Raw genomic sequence first — 23,755 nt, 5'->3', positions numbered from 1 at the left:
ACAGACATGGGAACAGCAAACAAAGTTTGGGAAAATTAAAGGAGAAATAAGTTAATGAAGTTTTAAATATCACATGAATTGGCTTATTTATTTCTCATGAAGAAATGGTATAACTCAGCAAGCCATAAAAGAGGAGAAGGGAAATTTGGTAAAAGCATTTAAACACACACACACACACACACACACACCCCAAATGTGAAAGACCTTTAAACTAAGAGTAGTTTAAATCTACCTTTGAGGCAGATGTGGGGTGTTGTCTCCTGTTGAGTCCCCAAGTCCACACATTTTCTGAAATCTCCATAAGAATATCTAGACTTTCATTCTGAGACTTACTCCCATCTCAGTTATCTTTGATAGTAAACAAACCAGGGCACCAAGTAAAATATGATGATTATATCACAGCTATTTTCTAAATAATTAAATGCCACAGTTCAGGGGTAGGTAATGAACAAACTTGGTAAAGAAGGGTCCAGCCGTGGGCAAACTACGGCCCGTGGGCCGGATCCGGCCCGTTTGAAATGAATAAAACTAAAAAAAAAAAAAAAAAGACCGTACCCTTTTATGTAATGATGTTTACTTTGAATTTATATTAGTCCACACAAACACTCCATCCATGCTTTTGTTCCGGCCCTCCGGTCCAGTTTAAGAACCCATTGTGGCCCTTGAGTCAAAAAGTTTGCCCACCCCTGGACTGTAGACTATACATTTTCTATAGCTGTTTGAGGGCAAATACTTACTGATATCCAATCAGCACAGTGCCTAGCTCAGTAGTCTCTTACATAGGATATGGCCAATAATATGTTGATTTAATTTAATATTGATTTTGGATATCAGCCCCCAGAATAATAAGGAAAAAATGGCTTCTATTAAATCTCAAACTTTTGATCATGAATTAGCTTTCTTCTGAAAGTCATAATTTGTTTTGTCTCAATTTCATAAATCATTCTTTATAACTTTTGATTTATACCCTTTGTTTTAAAGGAGAAGATTGTGGAAATTAAAAAGCAACTAGGAGAAATGGATAACAAATTTGTCCAGGTAATAATAAAAATGGCTTTATAATTGAGGAAGAAAAACAGTTCTTCAAAGAAATCTCAGATTTAGAGAATATTAGTGATGGAATCTAAAATTTGATAAAAGATAGAATTTTAAACCTAGAAGGGAACTTAGGGTCTTATAATCTATGCCCTCATTTTCAGAAGAGAAAAGCATGACTTAGGAATATGAAGTGATCTGCCTATATTTCCAGATGAAAAGAATCAGTCTTGTTCTTGCTCTCCCATAAATGAATATATGTATATATTCATATGTATGTATATATTTTAAATATATGTATATATTTTGAATATATGTATATGTTGATGTAATGTATATATTTTGAATATATATGAATATATGTATTTATTTTAATATGTACATGTATTTATATATCTAAATATACCAAAATATTTATATTTAAATGTATATATTTTTCTCTTAACAAAATTAATACATGGTTACTTTAATAAGTAAAACATTATAGAAATTTTTGATATTACATATGAAAAATCCTACTCACTCAACAATAAACATGGTGAACATTATTTTTTTAATTCTCACCCGAGGACATGTTCTTTGCTTGTCTTGGCAAGGGCTTCTTTAATAACCAATTTCTATTTTTAAATAAATAAATAAATAAATAAATAAATTTTAAAATTGAATTTATTGGGGTGACATTGGTTAATAAAATTATACAGGTTTCAAGTGTACAATTCTACAATATATCATCTGCATATTGTATGGTGTGTTTACCACTCCAAGTCAATAAATTTCTAGAAATGGCATCTCTATCTAGAACCCATCTTCCTTGAATCCCAAAATACTATTCTTCCTGCTATAGCTCTGCTCTTCAAGTCATGCTGCAAATCTATTATGGGATGATTATTTAAAATCTTTAAAATGTTTTACTCCTGACGTATGTGCAATTGGCATTTATGTCTTAGAAGGTGATGGTTTGCTTTCGGCTTGTGTCTTGATCTTACGATAGAAGCCAACCAGAGCCGTCTGTTACCTCTACCTGGCAACCTCTAGGAGACATGGAAGGGAAAGAGGAAACACAGGTTTTATGGTTCTTTTGCTAAACCATAAGGCCCAAATATTCAACTAACATAATGAGGACTTAACATGTATATAGTATAAATTTTTAAATATTTAAAATTCATATAATTTTCTTTTTTTCCTCATAATTACACTATGTTTCTCTAACTAGTGTCCTGGTGGATGGTTTTTAAGGAGCAAGGGAAGAGCAATAAGAAAAAAGACGATTTATTTTAAGCAGTTGTTAATATAAATTTACACTTCTAAAACATTAAAAATAATTGTATTAATCTTTTGGTTATTCCTCCTGCAATTTATCATGATTACACTGTGTCTTTACTCCAGGGACCAAGGATTTTACTGAGTAAAAATAAATTTTGTTAAAGCTACTTTATAATTAAGTGGCATCAAAATGAGTCAGACTTTATTGTAGAATAAATATAATTTCTATTTTACCCCAAATTATGGGTGTCTTTTCAGGCTGATGCTTGTAATGAAGCTCATGAATTAAAGGAGAAACTCGTTGCAAAAATAGAGGTAAGATTTTACTGTTACATTAGTTCAAATAATGGTAAGATAAAATGAATCAAATATAAGTACAGAGGCAATCCTTTCCCTAGAAGTGGAGAATGTACTGCATACTGATCTCTCTCTACCCTTACTGCTGTCCTCTTCCCCTCCTAGCCTTCTGCTTTGGGCCAACAGAACATCTCGCACCCCTGGGCTGCTTCCACGTCTCCTCCATCTGGAGCTTACCCTCTATGTATACATATTACCCATTCTTCAAGGCTCAGCTCACATGTCATCTCTTTTAGACCCTCCCTAATCTTCCTTACCCAGAAAAATGACTCAATATTGAACTCCTCCCACAAGATCTTATACAGTGAGGTAAGTGTGAATGAATGGGTGAATGAAACAATGAATAAATGAACCAACCTATCACCTGCTCAGAGGTACCTGATGACCCCACTTTCTAGAGTAGGTGCCCACCACCAAGACTTAACTACTCTGTCCCATCACCTAGTTTATTTTGTCTTTGGCATGTATCTTAATCTATAACGTCTAATGTGTATATGTGTGTAGCATGTAATTCTTTGTCTAATTTGCTTTAAAAAGCCTCCATGCAATACAATGCACATTCCTTGTCTATTTTGTTAGCCACTGCATCCTAGAACAGTGCCTGGTAGGAATCACCAAAAAAAATGTGTCCTACATAGATGAACAAATTGGATAGATAAATTCAGTACAAGGATAATTATCTTTCTACATGAATAGTCCAGCAAAGATCAACATGTGGGTTTTGTTTAATTTTATACCCATGGTGCTAACTTACTCTGTGATAGTGTCTCTTTCTAATAGGTGAGAATGTCTGCCAATGACCTCCTCAAGTGATTCAATGTGGACCCCTGAGGTGTTCTGGGAGAAAAGCACTCTGCATCATCTAGAATAAGACTGGCAGATACCTAGAATCATTTTTTAAAATATATTTTTATTGATTTCAGAGAGGACGGGAGAGGGAAAGAGAGATAGAAACATCAATGATGAGAGAGAATCATTTATTGGCCCACACTGAAGATCAACCCGCAACCCGGGCATGTGCCCTGACCGGAATCAAACAGTGACTTCCTGGTTCATAGGTTGATGCTCAACCACTGAGCAACACTGGCCAGGCTGGAATCATTTAAAAAAAAATGATAGTTGATTGTTCTTCTTTCCAGAACTTCTGCAAGGACATGACTGTGATGAGTAAAAGACTGGGGATGTACCCAATGAGAGAAGAGCACACAGACTCTTGGAGTCCTGAAGACACGGGTAGGGAAGAAATGGAGCATCTGCTTCTTCAGGCTCCCCTGACCCCTTCAGTGCAGAACTCCCCTCCTCGCAGTACCTTGTGGTGAGTCAGAGAAAGGAGCTGTGGGGGCTGGACAGGCCCTCGTGTGTATGAACAATAGTAAGATTAAGCTTCAAGTGTTAATTAAGTGTTGTTTCGTCTCCTTTTATAAATTATTTCTGTTCTTTAAAAGTCATAGTATTTTGATTTTTAGATATAGATCAATTGCATTAGATACACACACACACGTATATTTCTTATTGCTTTAGATAACTATATGTATAAAATCTTAAAGGATGGTGTCTGCAGAGTGTGATGCAGCCACCTCCACCAGAGAAGCATGCCTGCTAAGCAGATTTGAAAACCTCTGCATGCTGAACAGGATGCCTCTCCCGTGTACAGTACTGAAGACATACATAATGGCAAATTCTGACTCCTTGAACTTCTTCCTAGAGATGCCACACCATCACATATACCTTGAGCATATATACTTTTTAAAAAATATATATGATGAACGTCTTTTATATTTCAAGTCCCCAAATGATCAAGATTTCTGCCTTTAGTAGCCCATGGAGTATTAGGAGACAGATTTAAAATAATTTAATGGCAATAATATGCTGTGGGCCCTATCTCAGGATTACATGCAAGGTACAGTGCACACAAAAGAGGGAGCTGAAGATTCTTCTGGTTTGGTGGTTGGGGATAAAGAATCAGATGTAGAATCTGACCAGTGTGGCTCAGTGGTTGAGCATTGACCTAAGAACCAAGAGGTCATGGTTCAATTCCCAGTCAGGGCACATGCCCGGGTTGCAGGCTTGCTCTTCAGTGTGGGGCGTGCAGGAGGCAGCTGATTGGTGATTCTCTCTCATCATTGATGTTCCTATCTCTCTGTCTCTCTCCCTTCCTCTCTGAAATCAATAAAAACATTTTTTAAAAAGATAGTCATCATGTTCAACAAAAATTAGTTAAGTGAGGAGTCATGTCAACGAAAATGGTGGAATAAAGACTCCCCACATTTCCTCCTCTATAAAGTCAACAAGAGAGCTGGAAAAAAATGGTCAGAACAGTTTTTTGCAGAAACCTGTAAATTAAGGATCCCAGTATCCAGAATATATAAAGTACTCTTACAATCCAAAAACAAAAAGACAAACAACCTGATTTTCTAAATGAACAAAGGAGTTGAATGGGCATTTCTTCAAAGAAGATACACAAATGGCCAACAAGCACATAAAAAGATGTTCAACATCATTGGTCATTTGGGAAATGCAAACAAAAATCACAAGACACCTCTTTACTACACCACCAAGTTAAGTATAGTTAAAAAGACAGACAATAACAAGCATGTGGAGAATTTAAAACCCTTAGGTATTACTAGTGGGATTGTAAAATGGTGCAGTCACTTTGGAAACAACTTGGCAGTTCCTAAAAATGTGAACGGAGCTACCATATGACCCACTCCTAGGTATGCACCCAAAAGAACTGAATATATATGCTCACAAAACACCTGTACATGAATGCTCACAGCAGCGTTTTCATAATAGTTAACAAGTAGAAACAATACAAATATTCAGTAATCAATGAATAGGTAAATAAAATGTGGAATTTTTCAGCCACAAAAGAGAATAAACTACGATAGTTGCTATAACATAGATGACCCTTGAAAATGTTATGCTAAGTGAAAGAAGTCAGACACAAAAGGACACACACTATATGATTCTATTCATATGAAATGTTCAAAATAGGAAAATCCATATAAATAGAACATAGATTAGTGGTTGGCAGGCCTGGGGGTAATGGGAAATAGAAAGCAACTGTTCATGGGTACAGGTTTTCTTTTTGGGGTGATAAAAACACCCTGAAATTACATAGTAGTGATGGTTGAACAAGCTTATGAATAAACTAAAAGCCATGGAATTGTTCTCTTTAATAAATGTGTGAAGCAATTATTTGTAGAACTACCAAGAGATAGCCAGTGGTGATAATGCTGAGAAACTTGACTCAGATTTACAGAATCCACTGAGTGAGGTCACAAAATAGACCCATAGTTAGCTTGAACTGCGCGCTAGAGTTTCTCTTCTGAAATGTATTACAGATGGTGATTACCTTCAGGTAACTGGCTAATCTGTGACATTTCTTTTCTTCTTGGTGTTTTTCTGGCTTTCCCAGATCTTCTACCCTAATCATGTATTGTATTTATAATTAGTAAATAATAATGCAAGGAGTGAAAAGCAAATAAATAAACTACATCATAGTTACAGCCCAGGAGGAGGAGTCCTCAGACTTGGCAAAGCTTCTATTACTTTACAAGGATAATTCTGATGCCAGGACAAAAATGGCGACAGAGAGGCCTGAGTTCCATTTGCCACATTGTATTTTGTGTCCTAAGGAAACTCTAACTGCCCCGTGCCTTTAGTTTCTCCCAAATAGGCATCATATAAACCTCATAAATGAGGTAAAGATGGCAATCATCTATGAGAAGACCATTTCAGAGGAAAGAATCTCACATTATAGAGGGTTTCATTGTTTCATGACTATGGAATGTTAGGATTCCAGTATCAGTCCTAAAATGAACTTAAGTGCTCAACTATTTTGCAGATGTCAACTGAAGTCAAGAGAATTTCAGTTACTTACTCGAAGCTATAGAGCTCCCTGGGTGGAGGAGACAGGAGTCACATCAGTGTGGTTTTCTTCAGAATGTTCTTAACATGTTTTCTTTCCTTGTAGGAAACGGGCACTGAGGATTTTCATCATATTTTATGCCCTCACCTTCACTGTACTTTCATGTTACATATTATTTTTTGATGCCACGTTTATCTTTGAAAGCGTGCTCCCTACAATGCTTGGGCGCCGCAGAACGTGGGAACTACGGGAGATTATTGTGCCTTTCTTAAATTTGGAAGTGGAAGACTTGTTACCCTCCTAAAGATACACAAATTGCTGTTACACTACTGACTTTCTCCCCAATAAAATTCTGGCTGTTCTTGTGTTATGGTGGTTAACCTATTTTTAAAAAAATACTATAGCAGTGGTTCTCAACCTTCTGGCCCTTTAAATACAGTTCCTCATGTTGTGACCCAACCATAAAATTATTTTCGTTGCTACTTCATAACTGTAATGTCGCTACTGTTATGAATCGTCATGTAAATATCTGATATGCAGGATGGTCTTAGGCGACCCCTGTGAAAGGGTCGTTCGACCGCCAAAGGGGTCGCGACCCACAGGTTGAGAACCGCTGCTATAGGGTGTTTGGCAAAGGACATGGTAGTCATGTAGCAATTGGTTGATCACAGACAGAAAAAAACCCGGAAGCAGTTTATCTCTACCCTTAAACACACAATGATTCCTCAAATCATTCCACACATTGATTAAAACACTTACTTCAAACCACTAACCTCTTTCATCCTCCAGCAGTGAGGACACCGAGACTACCCAGTATTAGCTACCTCGGTTATTTCACCCGTCTGACCTCTGATGTCTCAGAAAGGAAAGCGCAGAATTCCTCTCCATTGTTTCCCATTTTACTTAAATTGGGTGGGAGCCATACTTTGGGTGTATGGACATTATTTAGTTTTGCTCCCTAACATTCATTTATGGTTTTGGTAACAGCGCCCTCATTTTACTTTGAAAGAAGTATCTTTCCTTAGTGAACATAATTCTAGGTGGTCTTTCAGTCAATGTCTCCCGTTGCCCTATTAAGAAGAGTTGGAAATATGTTGAATCATAAAATCTCTAAGAATGAGAATCTTGAGAATCATACAAAGAAGGGAAATGATTGGAACTTAAATTTGGTGAACTAGTCCATATCTTTTCCTGCTTAAGCTAGCCAGAGTTGGTTTTGTTGCTTATAATCAAAGGAAGTCTAATTGATGCAGTAGTTTTAAATGTAAGACTGGAGCATTTTTAGCCCTAACTCTGTAGGTAATGAGGACATAGTAACCTTTATTTTCAATATAAAAATGCTAAATTGTTTACTGAAAACAGTAAATTGTTTCCTGTTTACAATTGAACTGTGCAAGATTAATACAACCATAAAAAATAAATTGTGGTAGGAGGGCAGATGGAGATGAAAGATCAGTTAAATGGCCATTCACTGGTCCAGATGAGCTAAAGGGGTGGGCATGGGGATGAAAAGGAGATGATGGGTGAAGAATATCTAAGGGTAGATTTTCTATTTGGTTGTGTAATGGATGTGAGATTGGACGAGTGGTGACAGGGAAATTATGGAACACCGTTCCAATTCTCACATTTGAAGGATGGATAATAATTTCATGGCAGAGAGGAGGAAAAGGCATTTCAGAGAAAAGACACATCATGAATAAAACAGAAGCCATGAATATAAGGCAGTCAAGAAAGTTGGTGGAGCATATTGCTCAATATACCACTTTGTACATCCCTTAAAAACAAACACTGTGCCCCATTCATTTTTTGGTCTCTGGTATAAGGGATTCCCAAATAGTGGTCCTTTGATTACATGCATCAGAATCACTTGGGAGCTTTATACATTAGGGATTTCTGACTCCAATCCCAGATATTTAGATCCAACAGCGCTAGTATGAGGTCCATGAATTTTTTTTTTTTAAAAAGTCTCCCCATCTGAATCTAATACAAATGCAAATTTTGGCACCACGTCTTAGTACATTTTAGGACAATGCAATGCACATAACAGGTACTCAAGAAATACCTGTTGAAGTAAATTAAATTATGTGTTCTTATCTTTGTGAGCTTCCCATCACTTCATCCAGTGCTCATTCAATATTTGTTCAATAATTTCCATGATAGCCATTTTTCCAGTGCCATCTTCTCACTCCCTTGAAGTAATCTTCAATTCCTTTATGATCTTTTTATTTTAACCTTCCAGAAATAATCAGGTCTTCCAATTCTTCCACAGCAATTATTCCCATATCAGCCATTATTCTTTGTATTTATAATCTTTCCATTCTGATAGGCCTTATCATACAAATGTCTTACTGGGAAAGCCACCCTATTGTTTCAACTTTCCTAGACTTCTATCCTATATAAGAAAAGTGTAATATGCAAATTGACTGAACAGAGGAACAACCGGTCACTATGATGTACACTGACCACCAGGGGGCAGACGCTCAATGCAAGAGCTGCCCCTGGTGGTCAGTGTGCTCCCACATGGGTAGTGCTGCTCAGCCAAAAGCCAGGCTCACACTGGCGAGTGCAGCTGTGGTGGCGGAGCCTCTCCTGCCTCCACTGCAGGCGGGTGGTAAGGTGCCAGGGGTCCCAGACTGTGAGAGGGCACAGGCTGGGCTGAGGGACCCCTCTCCCAGTTCATGAATTTTGTTCACCGGGCCTCTAGTTATATATACAATTGTAGAAAAGAATCAGTGCCAAATGCCACTTGTAGCCTGATCATCTACAGCCAGGAATCTATATCCGTTGCTAGAAATGTGAAGTTTCCTTGTGAGTGGTTCTTAAGCCGGGATGTTTAACAGAATTCCACAAAGAGACATTTAATTATAATTATACATTTGCCTGCACATCTCCTCCAGAAATTTGGACTCTCTAGATCAAGGATGAGTCTCTAAAATCTTCTGTTTTAATAGTTTCCCCTGACAATGTTTATGACTCAAAGTTTAAGAACCGCTATGCAATGTAATGTGCAAAAGCTACCTGAGATTACAATTTGGCTGAGATCCCATACAAGGCTACCAAGAAGTGACTCACTTTGGAGGGGAGGAGGAGGCTGGGGGATGAGTGAGGGGATTTCCAGGACATACACAAAGGGAAAAGCCAGAGTTCTGGCAACAATGAGTAATATATTCAAAAGGTCTACTGGCAGTGAAAGGATATGCTGACAGACAGATTTTTTTAAAGTCACAGCTAGACTTGTTTACAGGTAAAGGGACAATTCAGACCAAATTTTAGGCAGAGCTGGGTGTATTTTTTAAAATCATCTTCACGATATAGAGTTCTGAACCACACTTTTAAGGTCTCTCAAGAACTGCTTAGAAGCCGCCGATAAACTTAATGAGATCTACAAGAAAACTAATGAGACCCTCGATGTTATATTGGGGAACCAACTAGAAATTAAGCATACACGGACTGAAATAACGAATATTATACAGACTCCCAACAGCAGACCAGAGGAGCGCAAGAATCAAGTCAATGATTTGAAATGCGAGGAAGCAAAAAACACCCAACCGGAAAAGCAAAATGAAAAAAGAATCCAAAAATGCAAGGATAGTGTAAGGAGCCTCTGGGACAGCTTCAAGCGTACCAACATCAGAATTATAGGGGTGCCAGAAGATGAGAGAGAGAGCAAGATATTGAAAACCTATTTGAAGAAATAATGACAGAAAACTTCCCCCACCTGGTGAAAGAAATGGACTTACAGGTCCAAGAAGCTCGGAGAACCCCAAACAAAAGGAATCCAAAGAGGACCACACCAAGACATCATAATTAAAATGCCAAGAGCAAAAGATAAAGAGAGAATCTTAAAAACAGCAAGAGAAAGAAACTCAGTTACCTACAAGGGCGTACCCATACGACTGTCAGCTGATTTCTCAACAGAAACTTTGCAGGCCAGAAGGGAGTGGCAAGAAATATTCAAAGTGATGAATACCAAGAACCTACAACCAAGATTATTTTATCCAGCAAAGCTATCATTCAGAATTGAAGGTCAGTTAAAGAGCTTCACAGATAAGGAAAAGCTAAAGGAGTTCATCACCACCAAACCAGGATTATATGAAATGCTGAAAGGTATCCTTTAAGAAGAGGAAGAGGAAGAAAAAGGTAAAGATACAAATTATGAACAACAAATATGCATCTATCAACAAGTGAATCTAAGAATCAAGTGAATAAATAATCTGATGAACAGAATGAACTGGTGATTATAATAGAATCAGGGACATAGAAAGGGAATGGACTGACTATTCTTGGGGGGGAAAGGGGTGTGGGAGATGCGGGAAGAGACTGGACAAAAATCGTGCACCTATGGATGAGGACAGTGGGTAGGGAGTGAGGGCGGAGGGTGGGGCAGGAACTGGGAGGAGGGGAGTTATGGGGGGGGGGGGAAAGAGGAACAAATGTAATAATCTGAACAATAAACATTTAATTAAAAAATAAATAAATAAAATCATCTTCAGGTATTGCTGGATACAGTATTGGCTGATTTATTTGTAAAACCAAAAAAAGAGCTATTGAGTTTAAATAGGTCAAATAAAGCTCAAAGTATTGCAATAATCATATAACACTAGGAAGTAAGGTAGGGAACCTGATTCTTTGAAAGAATACATTAATTGTTTAGTAAATTTCAAGACATATTTTATTAGGATTTTAGTTAAGACAATAATTTCCCCTGGAGAATCAATATCCTTAAAGTGGGAGTGATACTATTTTGTATCAATTTATTTTCAATTTGTAGTTTCTTGGGCTGAAAAGCTGGATATCACAATGTCCTGCTCTATTCCGAGAGGGAAACATTTAATATTAAGTTAATATACGTGTCCACATGTGGTAATTCAGCTAACTACTTTGGTTGGTCGGGTCTTTTTTCATATCTCTTAAATGCCATATTAAATTGAGACAATGGCTATATTCAACATCACTTACTAAAAATGTCAGGATCACTTTACAAATATGGTCTTGGTTTTGGACTAGGAGGAAAGAAAATGAGTGGTCACAAAAATCTCCATTTGTCATTTTTTTTTTTTGAGTGAAGACAGCTATGATGTAGTGAAAAGAGCTTTAAACTTGGATTCAAAGGTGAGTTGATCTGCTGCCAACTGTGCACTCCCAACAGGGAGCCACGCTCTCCTTCCCCAGCTGCCAATAGTGCTGACTGCTGAGAGTTCACAGCTAGATCTTCCCTTGGACCTGCTTTGGTTAAGGAGACCTGCTTCACCTAAGGTTCCTCTCCTTTCTCAGTGGTAACCTGCATTCAATGACAGATCCAGGCCAGGGTACATTTCTAAAGGGCCATCCCAGTCTCAGAGCTCCTCATAGAATTGGTTAAAGCCGCTAGTGCAACTGTGTCCCAAATCAGCTTCTCCCTCTGCCTAGTCCTGTTCCCAACATCCTCGTCACAGGGGATGATCTCAAGAGTTTTCCCAATAAACTTACACTCAAGCCTTCAATTCAATGTCCATTTCCTGGGAAACTTGACCTACCATCCCTGTGGAAATAAATGAAAACTAACCAAATGAGAACAAGCAAAGGCTATTTATTCTGAGTTCGCTGTAACAAGGGAATCAGCCACCATCACTGGTGACTTAACACATATTCAAGGAAGGCAGAGAAGTGGGAAAGTTTTATAGCAGAAAAGGAGAAAGGCTTCCAGTATGCCCTGATTGGAGGCTGTTGGCATATGGAAAATATAGGTGGACTAACTAGAAGCAGGAAATTCTATATAATAGTTAGAGGGGGTGGGCATATTTGACTTTTTCTGGTTGGTCCTAGCTTGGAAGGGGGACAAAAATTAGGGAAGCTGTCAGTTATTAATCACATTTTTGTTTACATGTATAAATTGAGGGAAATGTGCCTCAAGAGATAGTTGGATATTATTATTATTATCATTATTATTAATTACCATGGACAATATTTTTTTAAAATATATTTTATTGATTTTTTACAGAGAGGAAGGGAGAGAGACAGAGAGTTAGAAACATCGACCAGCTGCCTCCTGCACATCTCCCACTGGGGACGTGCCCGCAACCCAGGTACATGCCCTTGTCCGGAATCGAACCTAGGACCCTTCAGTCCACAGGCCGACGCTCTATCCACTGAGCCAAACCGGTTTTGGCATGGACAATATTTTTAACATGTGAAATCACCCAACTAAGAACTTTGGATCTGGTCTGATAGGAAAGAAATGAATTTGAATGTATTTCCTGATATACTATATCTTTGAAGTAAAAATCAGTGAACCATAAATTTTGATTCCCTTCTTTCTCATGTTCCACTCTGGTAGAAACCCTGTGGGTTCTACCTTAAAACATATACAGAATTCAACTACTTCTCACCACTCCCTGATACCAACTACTCTACAGGACACCATTATTACAAAAGTCTACCAATTCTCTCTTTGATTCTCCCTATGACATCCTTGCCCACGTATAATTCAACAATCAGAGTGATAGTGCTATATTGTCAAATCACATCACCCTTCTACTCTAAAGCCCTTCAATGGTTTCTCATATCTTGTAGAGTAAAAGCCAAAGTCCTTACAATGGCTTTCAACTATGTGTTTGGCCCTCACTTCCTTTGATCATATCACTCTGCTTACACTGTCCACCTTGCTATTCCTGGAGCACATCAGGCACACTCTTACCTCAAGGGTTTTGCCTTGGCTGGCCCCTCTGCCTGGCAGTCTCTTTCCCTGCATATCCACATGGCTCACTCCCACAGTGCCTGCAAATCTTAGCATAAATGTCATCTTCTTGGCTATAATAAGAAAAACAGATAATAACAAGTGTTGGTGAGGATGTGAAGAAATTGGGACCTTAATATAGTGCTGATGGGAATGTGAAATGATATAGCCATATGACCCAGTAATTTCACTGGTAGGTATATCTCCAAAGGAACTTCAAACATATGTCCACACAAAAACCTGTACATGGCTGAAACCGGTTTGGCTCAGTGGATAGAGCGTCGGCCTGCGGACTGAAAGGTCCCAGGTTCGATTCCAGTCAAGGGCATGTACCTGGGTTGTGGGCACTTCCCCAGTGGGGGATGTGCAGGAGGCAGCTGACTGATGTTTCTCTCTCATCAATGTTTCTAACTCTCTATCTCTCTCTCTTCCTCTCTGTAAAAAATCAATAAAATATATTTAAAAAACAAAACAGGAGAAACAAAGATGGCGGCATAGGTTAACGCCAGAGATTGCTGCCTCGAACAACCAATTCAAATTACACCTAAAAGACGGAATGAACATCATCCAGAACCACAGGAAGGCTGGCTGAGTGGAAATTCTACAACTAGGAGGAAAGAGAATATCATACCCAGACTCAGAGGAGGCGCAGTGCTGAAGTGAAATACTCAGGTGCGGAGTGTGTGCGGAGCGGGCTGGTGGCGGAGGGCACGGTTGTTGTTTTCAATCGGGAGGGAGTCTCAGACTCTGAGCTCCAGATCCGGGCGAGTCTCTAGGGACCCAGACTCAAACGGGAGAAGTGGGACTGTCTGGCTTCGGTCGGAACTCGAAGGCAGCTTTCTCTCCGAGGTTTGCAGCGGTTGCTGGGACTCGGTGAGGCAGAGCACCTAGGGACGGAACTGAGAGCAGCCATAACTGCTCCCTCCAGCCCGCCCTGTAGATCCCCGGGGACCCGCCCCGCCCAAGCCCTGCACGGAGGCATTTGCCGGATAGCCTCAGGCAAAGGCTAGATTAGCACTGCCCTAGAGATCCAGCACAGAAGTTCTCCCACTGAAGACACAGCTGATTCTCATAGCCAGTTGGCCTGGAGGTCAAATCCCCGCCAGTATTACCTACAACAACCAAGGTTTAACTACAACAAGACTGCGCACAAAGACCACAAGGGGGTGCACCAAGAAAGCATAAAAAATGCGGAGACAAAGAAACATGACAGAAATGGAGGATACAGAGCTCAAAACCACACTTTTAAGGTCTTTCAATAAGTTTCTAGAAACTGCAGATAAACTTAATGAGATCTACAAGAAAACTAATGAGACCCTCGATGTTGTGATAAAGAACCAACTAGAAATTAAGCATACACTGACTGAAATAAAGAATATTATAGCCGATACCGGTTTGGCTCAGTGGATAGAGCGTCGGCCTGCGGACTGAAAGGTCCCGGGTTCGATTCCGGTCAAGGGCATGTACCTGGGTTGCGGGCACATCCCCAGTGGGAGATGTGCAGGAGGCAGCTGGTCGATGTTTCTCTCTCATCGATGTTTCTAACTCTCTATCTCTCTCTCTTCCTCTCTGTGAAAAATCAATAAAATATAAAAAAAAAAAAAAAAAAAAAAAAAAAAAAAGAATATTATAGAGACACCCAACAGCAGACCAGAGGAGCGCAAGAATCCAGTCAAAGATTCGAAATACGAAGAAGCAAAAAACACCCAACTGGAAAAGCAAAATGAAAAAAGAATCCGAAAATACGAAGATAGTGTAAGGAGCCTCTGGGACAGCTTCAAGCGTACCAACATCCGAATTATAGGGGTGCCAGAAGAAGAGAGGGAGCAAGATATTGAAAACCTATTTGAAGAAATAATGACAGAAAACTTCCCCTACCTGGTGAAAGAAATAGACTTACAGGTCCAGGAAGCACAGAGAACCCCAAACAAAAGGAATCCAAAGAGGACCACACCAAGACACATCATAATTAAAATGCCAAGAGCAAAAGACAAAGAGAGACTCTTAAGAGCAGCAAGAGAAAGAAACTCAGTTACCTACAAGGGAATACCCATATGACTGTCAGCTGATTTCTCAACAGAAACCATGCAGGCCAGAAGGGAATGGCAAGAAATATTCAAAGTGATGAATACCAAGAACCTACAACCAAGATTACTTTATCCAGCAAAGCTATCATTCAGAACTGAAGGTCAGATAAAGAGCTTCACAGATAAGGAAAAGCTAAAGGAGTTCATCACCACCAAACCAGGATTATATGAAATGCTGAAAGGTATCCTTTAAGAAGAGGAAGAGGAAGAAAAAGGTAAAGATACAAATTATGAACAACAAACATGCATCTATCAACAAGTGAATCTAAGAATCAAGTGAATAAATAATCTGGTGATCATAATAGAATCAGGGACATAGAAAGGGAATGGACTGACTATTCTTGGGGGGGAAAGGGGTGTGGGAGATGCGGGAAGAGACTGGACAAAAATCGTGCATCTATGGATGAGGACAGTGGGTGGGGAGTGAGGGTGGAGGGTGGGGTGGGAACTGGGAGGAGGGGAGTTATGGGGGGAAAAAAGAGGAACAAATGTAATAATCTGAACAATAAAGATTTAATTAAAAAAAATAAAAAACAAAACAAAAAACCTGTACATGAATGTTCATAGTAGCATTTCATAATAGCTAAAAGCAGAAATAATTCAAATATCCATCAAATGATGGATACACAAAATATGGTATATCCATATAATAAAATACTGATGCATCTACAATGTAAATGAGCCTTGAAAATATTATGTTAAATTAAAGAAGCCAGACACAAATGGGCACATATTATATGAGTCCATTAATATGAAATGTCCAGAATAGGCAAATCCATAGAGACAAGATAAAATGTGTACTATATTCCAGAATTTCACAGTGGTGATGGTAGCACAACTTTGTGAATATACTAAAAATCACTGAATTGCACACTTTAAAATGATAAATGTTGTGGTATGTGAATTATATCTCAATTTTTTAATGTCACCATCATAATGAGAGCCATCTGAACATCATATATAAAATTGCAATCCTCCCAACCCATCCCCATCCCAACCTTACTAATTGCTCTCTCCGTTCTATATTTTGCAATGATTTGTAATATAATATACTAGAGGCCCGGTGCACAAAAATTTGTGCACTGGGGCGGGGCGGGGGGGAAGGGGAGGTCCCTCAGCCCAGTCCGTGCCCTCTTGCAGTCTGGGACCCCTCGGGGGATGACCACTTGCTGGCTTAGGCCTGCTTGCCGGGGGATTGGGCCTAAGATGGCAATCAGACATCCCTCTGGCAGCCCGGCAGCCCTCGGCGGATGTCCACTTGCCAGTGGGGAGCAGGCCTAAACTGCAGTTGGACATCCTTAGCGCTGCTGAGGAGGCAGGAGAGGCTCCCACCACCACCACTGTACTGGCAGCCATCAGCCTGGCTTGTGGCTGAGCAGAGCTCCCCCATGTGGGAAAGCACTGACCACCAGAGGGCAGCTCCTGCATTGAGCGTCTGTCCCCTGGTGGTCAGTGTGTGTCATAGTGACCAGTCATTCCCAGTCTTTCTGCTGTTAGGGTCAGTTTGCATATTACCCTTTTACTATATAGGATAGAGGCCTGGTGTACGGGTGGGGGCCAGCTGGTTTGCCCTGAAGGGTGTCCCAGATCAGGGTGGGGGTCCCGCTTGGATGCCTGGCCAGCCTGGATGAGGGGCTGAGGGCCATTTTCAGGCTGGTGGGTGACTGAAGCTCCCAACCTCTCCTTTTTTTCTTTTCTTTTTTATTCTGGGATTTATTTACCTTCTATGACTGTCACTGGAGCCGAGAGCTGACTTTAGCTCTGAGGCTCGGCTCCAGCTCTGAGACCTCGGCTGCTGAAAGCAGGTGTCTGGGTTGGTTTGGCTTCTATAATTGATACACTGTTGCAGCTCCAGCTCTGAGGCCCAGCTGGCTGAAAGCAGGTATCTGGAGTTTGTTTAGCTTCTATAATTGCAACATAGTTGCTTAGAGTGCAGCTCAGAGCCTGGTGTGGCAGGCGGGGAATCTTGGCTTCCTCCATCGCTGGGGCAACCAAGCCTCCTGTTCACTTCAGCTGTGTGGCTGCCGGCCTCCATCTTGGTTGGCAGTTAATTTGCATATCTCCCTGATTAGCCAATGGGAAGTGTGTCAGAGGTACTGTTAATTACCCTATTTATCTTTTATTAGATTAGACTAGGGGCCCAGTGCATGAAATTCATGCATGGGGGAGGGGGTGGGTCCCTTAACCTGACCTGCACCCTCTCCAATCTTGGAGTTTCTGTCTGTCTTTGTAATCATATGAGCAAATTGTCTGAGACCCCAACCCAGTTTGGTGTGGTGCTCACAGAATAATACAGGCATTTTTTTTTCTTTGCTCCATTGGTGGAGATTTCCTAGAAGTTGCAGGATATCTTCCTTTTAATTTTTCCTCGACATTCTGACTTTACTTATGTCTCTCACCTTTGCTTTCCCTCTACCCCCCACCCGCAACAGTAACTGGCTCCAGGCTCACTTTTCTCTAGTGTCTAGGACAGGGGTCCTCAAACTTTTTAAACAGGAGGCCAGTTCACTGTCCCTCACACTGTTGGAGGGCCGGACTATAGTTTTAAAAAAAAACTATGAACAAATTCCTATGCACACTGCACATATCTTATTTTGAAGTAAAAAAAACAAAATGGGAACAAATACAATATTTATATTTGCATGTGGCCCACAGGCCGTAGTTTGAGGACTCCTGGTCTAGGAGATCCAGCAATGTGTCTGCCACCAGAACTATGATTCCCAGAATCTGTGGTGCTCCCCACACTCTTGGTTTCCACTTCTGGTCCAGGAGCTGCAGAAACCAAAAGGACTGGGAACTTCAGGCGCCTCCATGCTGGGCTGACAGGACCAGACACTCTGCTGGCCACAGAGAGCTGTCTCACCAACAGCTGATTCTGTCAGTCTCCACAGCAGCGATGAGGAAGCTGGGGCGACTGAGGGAGCCTAGCCCCCTAAGCTACCCACTCTCTGTCCTCTCTCCCACTCTGCCAAGCCCCCCAAGCTGCCCACTCTCGCCCGCTCTCCCGCCCTGCCCCTGGCCACTCGGTGCCTGTGAGCATGCACGCTGCCCACAGGCCTGCCATCTTTGTTGGGTTAATTTGCATACTCCTGATTGGCTGTGGGCATCACAGAGGGATGGTCAATTTACATATTTGTCTATTATTGGTATAGATAATTTACCCATATTTTGTTTATTGTTTATCTGTCTCTTTCCATTAAAATGCAAGCTCCACAAGAGTAAACACTAAAAACCAGGACTATACACAGAGTACATTATATATATGTATATACAGTCAGAAAATATGTCCATTTGAAAGTGGGGATATTGACATTATAATTACTAGAAAATTTTTCTGATATTATTTTACTCTGAATGCTAAAGACTGTAGAGGAAAAAGCTATATCCAGGGTGAAGAAATGGGGTGGGTGATTACAAAGGAGGAAAAGGAGTGGATTTGTGAGAGGTTTGTACCTAAAGAAGGATTCAAGGAAGAGGAGAAAAATGTGTTCCATGTGTAGCAGGGGGTTTCCAAGTTCTGACTAAATTCATTCATATAGACTGTGTAACGACCCCAGGCTACAGAGGTGGGGACAATGTACAGGACTTACTGGGTCCCAAGGAAGCAAAACTAAATTCACTGGCTGGTGGAATGGAGCCTAGGGTTACACAGCTTGGCTTGAGACTGGATGATATAGTATCTTTAAATTAAGAGCCCCAGGCCTATGGCCAATCCTAACCAGGGAAAGGTGGAAACTGCCCACAGGACATTTGCAATGGGGATGGTGTGTGTAAAGGTGAGCAGGTGCGAGGAAGGATATCCCCTATGTCAGTGATGGCGAACCTTTTGAGCTCGGCGTGTCAGCGTTTTGAAAAACCTTAACTTAACTCTGGTGCCGTGTCACATATAGAAATTTTTTGATATTTGCAACCATAGTAAAACAAAGACTTACATTTTTGATATTTATTTTATATACTTAAATGCCATTTAACAAAGAAAAATCAACCAAAAAAATGAGTTCACGTGTCACCTCTGACACGCGTGTCATAGGTTCACCATCACTGCCCTATGTCATTAGAGGGCCTGTTAGTAACGGAGGAGATTAGCTTCAATTTTGGCATAATTTTGTGAACTGTGAAACCATTTTGGTTTTAATTTTGGAATCTCTTCTATATGGATTTTATGAGATTCATTCATATTCAACATCTCAGAATAGTTACTAACCAAGTAACACATGGTTTTTGTTTGAACTTGACTGCTTAGGATAATTGCTTTTATTCTATTTCTCCTCAATTTGGGAAACTGATTTTACTAATATAGACCAATCTCCAAATAATTTTGCTTAACAAATAAGACAAAGTGCATAATAATGTAGCAGTGTTTATCCAGCTGCCATTCCTCACTTCCCCTTATTACCGTGCAGGTGTCTACACCTGTCCTGTGTGACTCTGGATCAGATCCTAATTGTTCTAAAGCTATTAGAGTGGCCCAGAATCCCTTGCCAGTGATTGGCTCAGATGTAAACATGTGATTCAATTCTGACCAATGAGACCTGGAGGTATATCTCCTGGGGCAAGGATGGTTTCTGGGGAAAAGTTTCCTTTATATTAAAAAGAGACAGTAGGGAGAAATATCCCTTTTTTTACTTTTGGATGTCACAGGTTTGACACTTGAAATTCCTTAGGTCATCTTGCAACCATGGAGGGACTGTACAATCTAGTTTGGGCTTGCAACCATTAGGAGAAGGCTGATAGATACCACAGAGAGATAGAAATAGCCTGGGTGCTCAATGGTATCCAATTAATCCAATCTGCACAGTCCTATTGCATCTACCTTTCTCAATGTGCAAGACTCTCAGATTCAGATCTGAGAAGGGAACCTGAGGAGGAGAGGGCAGAGGTGAATGAGATGATTACTTTTCAAAGTTTATTTTTCTTTAAAAAAAATTATATATATGATATATAAATTGAGTGATTTTTATTTTCCTTAATTAAGTGAATCCAGAGAATTAATGGGTAACTGCCATCTTGAAAATAAATGGCAGCAAATAAAGGTTTACTGAGTCTGCCACTAAGTACATAATTAAGTGTACTTGAGTGAAATATGAGCCTAGGAGGAGGATGAAGTTTTGTGTGTTTGAATGAAGGGAGTTCTTTTGGTGATTAAACTACTGCTTTACCAAATGCCGGTGTTTGTGTGGCTATTTTGCTTTCCAAAATAATAACAAGCAGTAGTGTCTATTGCGACACTGGTGTTTACCTAAGGAAAAGCACTTGACTAACAAGCAGCCTCATGCCTGGCCAAATGGCCTCCTGATTGTACTTGATGAGGTCCAGGCCTCCGGCCTTTTCAAAACAACACCAGTGTGACATTCTGCCCACAGTTAAGGCTGCTATGTGTGGATACAGGCATCGTTTGTTTCTCTTTTTCACATTTTCCTCCTCAAGATATGATCAGAGAGGCACAAAGGGGGAAAAGGAGAATCTTTCATAGCCTATCAAGCAACTGATAAGCCCCTGGCTTCGGGGGATTTTTTAAATGATACCAATCCCTTTGAAAAGTGAATGATGCTTTCTTTGCAGTTGGGAAAGGTGCTTTCTTACCTCTCAGATTGAGGTTATCTCTCCAGGTGGGAGAGTATGGCTGGTTTGAGGGGAGAATTGTTCTGGAGTTTCTGAGACTTTCACAGCCTCTGACACTCCAGCTCTCATCTGCTTATGTGAAAGGTGTTGAGGAACAGAGAGGAATGAATGTTTTCTGATTCCAAGACATTGAACACATCAACCCAACCCAATTTCCTTCAGTGGCTTTGCAGATCAGCTTCAGGGCAGATTATGTTCAGCAAAATTCCATTCTCTTTAGCACAACAGGTGCATAAATGTAAATAATAATATTAATAATAACAGTAATAATTATTGTTATCTAAAATAATAAAAGCATGATATGCTAATTAGACCGGATGACTGAACAGCAGAACAATCATCTGGACAACCTTCTGGATGGCCTTCTGGACGAAGCCGGGGCTGTGAGGGCCTAGCCCCTTGCACGAATTTTGTGCATTGGGTCTCTAGTCCACTAATAATAGATATGTTAAGCACTTCATATATATTTTATTATTTAATTCTCACAATTACTTTATAAGCCAGTTATTGCTGTTATCCCCATTTTTATACATGTGATTGAGGCACAAAGAGGATAAGTAATTTGTTCATGGGTCCATTGTAAATGATAGAGTCAGGATTTGAATCTAGATCTGTCTGGCTGCAATTGCTGAGTGGCACACAGCCTCCCCAAATTGCATTACAAGCTCTGTGAGAGCAAGAAAAAATGCCATATTAAGCCTTGCATATTTAGCATGTAGTACATCACTTAGAAGATAGCAAGTGCTCAATAAATATTTATTAATTAATCAACTAACTAGCATTTATTAAGTGTCGAGTGCAGCCTCCATTGGTGCTAAAGCTTTCAGATACCACCGGCCACATGCCTCTCTCTGGCATCATCTCTGCCGTTGATCACTGCTCCCAGGAGCCATACGGATGCACAGGGCATCGATGTAGGCTTGGAATGGCCAATGGCCCACTCTTCCGCCAGCCTGTATGTGAGGCACAGGTACCAGGCTACTCCGGGGGTTACATGTTTTCTGCCTCCTCCACTTTGTCTACTCCCCAGATTGAATCCCCTCTGGAAGGCAAAGCCATTCTAAAGTCCAGTTACTTTTTCTGGTCCTCAGGGCCTCTCTGCACCAGACAGTGAGGTTGGCTCTCCCTTTCTGACTTTCTGGGCATGAAGCCCACATTGCCTGTTCCAATCTGGAAACTTGTGTTCCCTTTAGCTTCTGGCTGGTGAACACACTAACCACATGCTCAAAACCAGATTCGGTCCCATGATCTTTTGTTTCCATTTGGAAGAGCTTTTATTACATGTGATTGATAAACGAGCAAAGCAAATAGTTGCATTATCGTGTTTAAAAGTAGAGGTTTAACAGTTAGGATACTTTTGTCTGTAGCAGAATATCAAAATAGTATTGGCTTAAAGAATAAGGGCATTTATTACATCATGTTCTGCAACTAGGGTGGTTCCAGTGTTGGTTAATTAAGCAGCTCAATGATGTCAGGATCTTGAAACACCTTCACTTCCATTCTCTTGGCTTTCCCTTTATGATCCCACGATGGCTATTTTTGCTCCAAATGTCTTCACATGACACAACTTGGTATTTTCCAGAAGGTCCCAGCAGGTTTCCTCTTGAGAATCATTGGCCGGACTAGATTATAGGGCCCAACAAATCAATGACTGGCCATGATCTGCCACCCTTCCCTCTACCCAGTACTTTTGAGCCAAAGGACAACAAACACCCAACTGTTACCAATGAACTCTCCTCTTCAAAAGAAATTGGGTACAAAGCCTACCTAATTTTATTGTCCTTCACTTTATTTTGCTTCACAGGTCTTTTTCACAAATTAAAGGCAAGACCCTCCAAAAATAGATTTTGGCTTCATTGCGGTGGTCTAGAACTGAACCCACCCTATCTCTGAGGGGTGCCTGTATATACAAAAGGTGGAGGGATTGCATGTGGCTTTTCTTCTTCAGAAAATTTCATGCAATGGACATGTATTATTTTTTAAAAAAACACCCTTTATTTTAAAATAATTTCAAATTATTTAAAAATAATTTCAAATTATTTTAAATTAATTTCAAATTATTTTACATATATGAGGTACTCTTATATATCCTGTACCCCAATTTACCAATATTTAACATTTTGCCACCATTTGTCTCATCAATTTCTCTTCTTTCTAATGATTTGAAAGTCTGCATATATCATTCCCTTTACTCCACAATATTTGAATGTATATATCCTAATAATAAGAAAATTTACTTATAGAACAACAGTATGGTTGAAAAATTTAGGAAATTTAACATTGATACATTAATTAAAAACCCATATCCTAATTTTGTCTATTGTACCAATACTATCCTTTATAGAAACATTTTTCCATATAAGATCTAGTCCAAGATCATGTCTTACTTGCTATATTTGTCTTTTTAGTCTCCTTTCAAGTGAACAAGTCCCTCAACCCCTCTTTGTCTTTCATATCACTGACATTTTTTAAGAGTAAGGCATACATTTTACAGAATGTCCTCAATTTGGGCTTGTTTACTGTTTCCTTGTGATTAGATTCAGACTATGCATTTGGGCCAGAATATTGCCTGAGTGGCACTGTGTCCTTCTCAGAGTGTCATATCTGGAGGCATGCAAAGTTCATCAGTCCTTCATTGGGGATGTTAATTTTAATCACCTGAGCAAGGTGTTGTCTAGTTTTCTCAGTGGTATATGATTTTTTTTATTTTTTTATTGACTTCAGAGTGGAAGGGAGAGGGAGAGAGAGATAGAAACATCAATGATGAGAGAGAATCATCGATTGGCTGCCTCCTGCACGCCCCAC

General features: G+C 40.0%; 1 protein-coding gene across 2 annotated transcripts in view; it reads left to right on the top strand.

Moving 5' to 3' along the window:
* SMCO2 (single-pass membrane protein with coiled-coil domains 2) overlaps positions 1-6,861 on the top strand; it is a 35,084-nt gene extending 28,223 nt beyond the window's left edge. The window contains exons 6-9 of one of the 2 annotated variants that reach the window (XM_036300684.1): positions 982-1,038; positions 2,557-2,613; positions 3,795-3,970; positions 6,632-6,861. In XM_036300684.1, the coding sequence (XP_036156577.1) occupies positions 982-1,038; positions 2,557-2,613; positions 3,795-3,970; positions 6,632-6,830 (489 nt within the window). In that variant the 3' untranslated portion in view covers positions 6,831-6,861. The remainder of the gene's footprint in view (positions 1-981; positions 1,039-2,556; positions 2,614-3,794; positions 3,971-6,631) is intronic. The other variant, XM_036300685.1, reaches the window with a different exon arrangement.
* The last annotated feature ends 16,894 nt before the right edge of the window (positions 6,862-23,755 follow it).

This window comes from Myotis myotis, unplaced genomic scaffold (genome assembly GCF_014108235.1).
Source record: "Myotis myotis isolate mMyoMyo1 unplaced genomic scaffold, mMyoMyo1.p scaffold_m19_p_3, whole genome shotgun sequence".
Taxonomy (NCBI): Eukaryota; Metazoa; Chordata; class Mammalia; order Chiroptera; family Vespertilionidae; genus Myotis; species Myotis myotis.
Note: the sequence above shows the minus strand (reverse complement) of the source record. Positions and strands in the feature narration are given on the sequence as shown.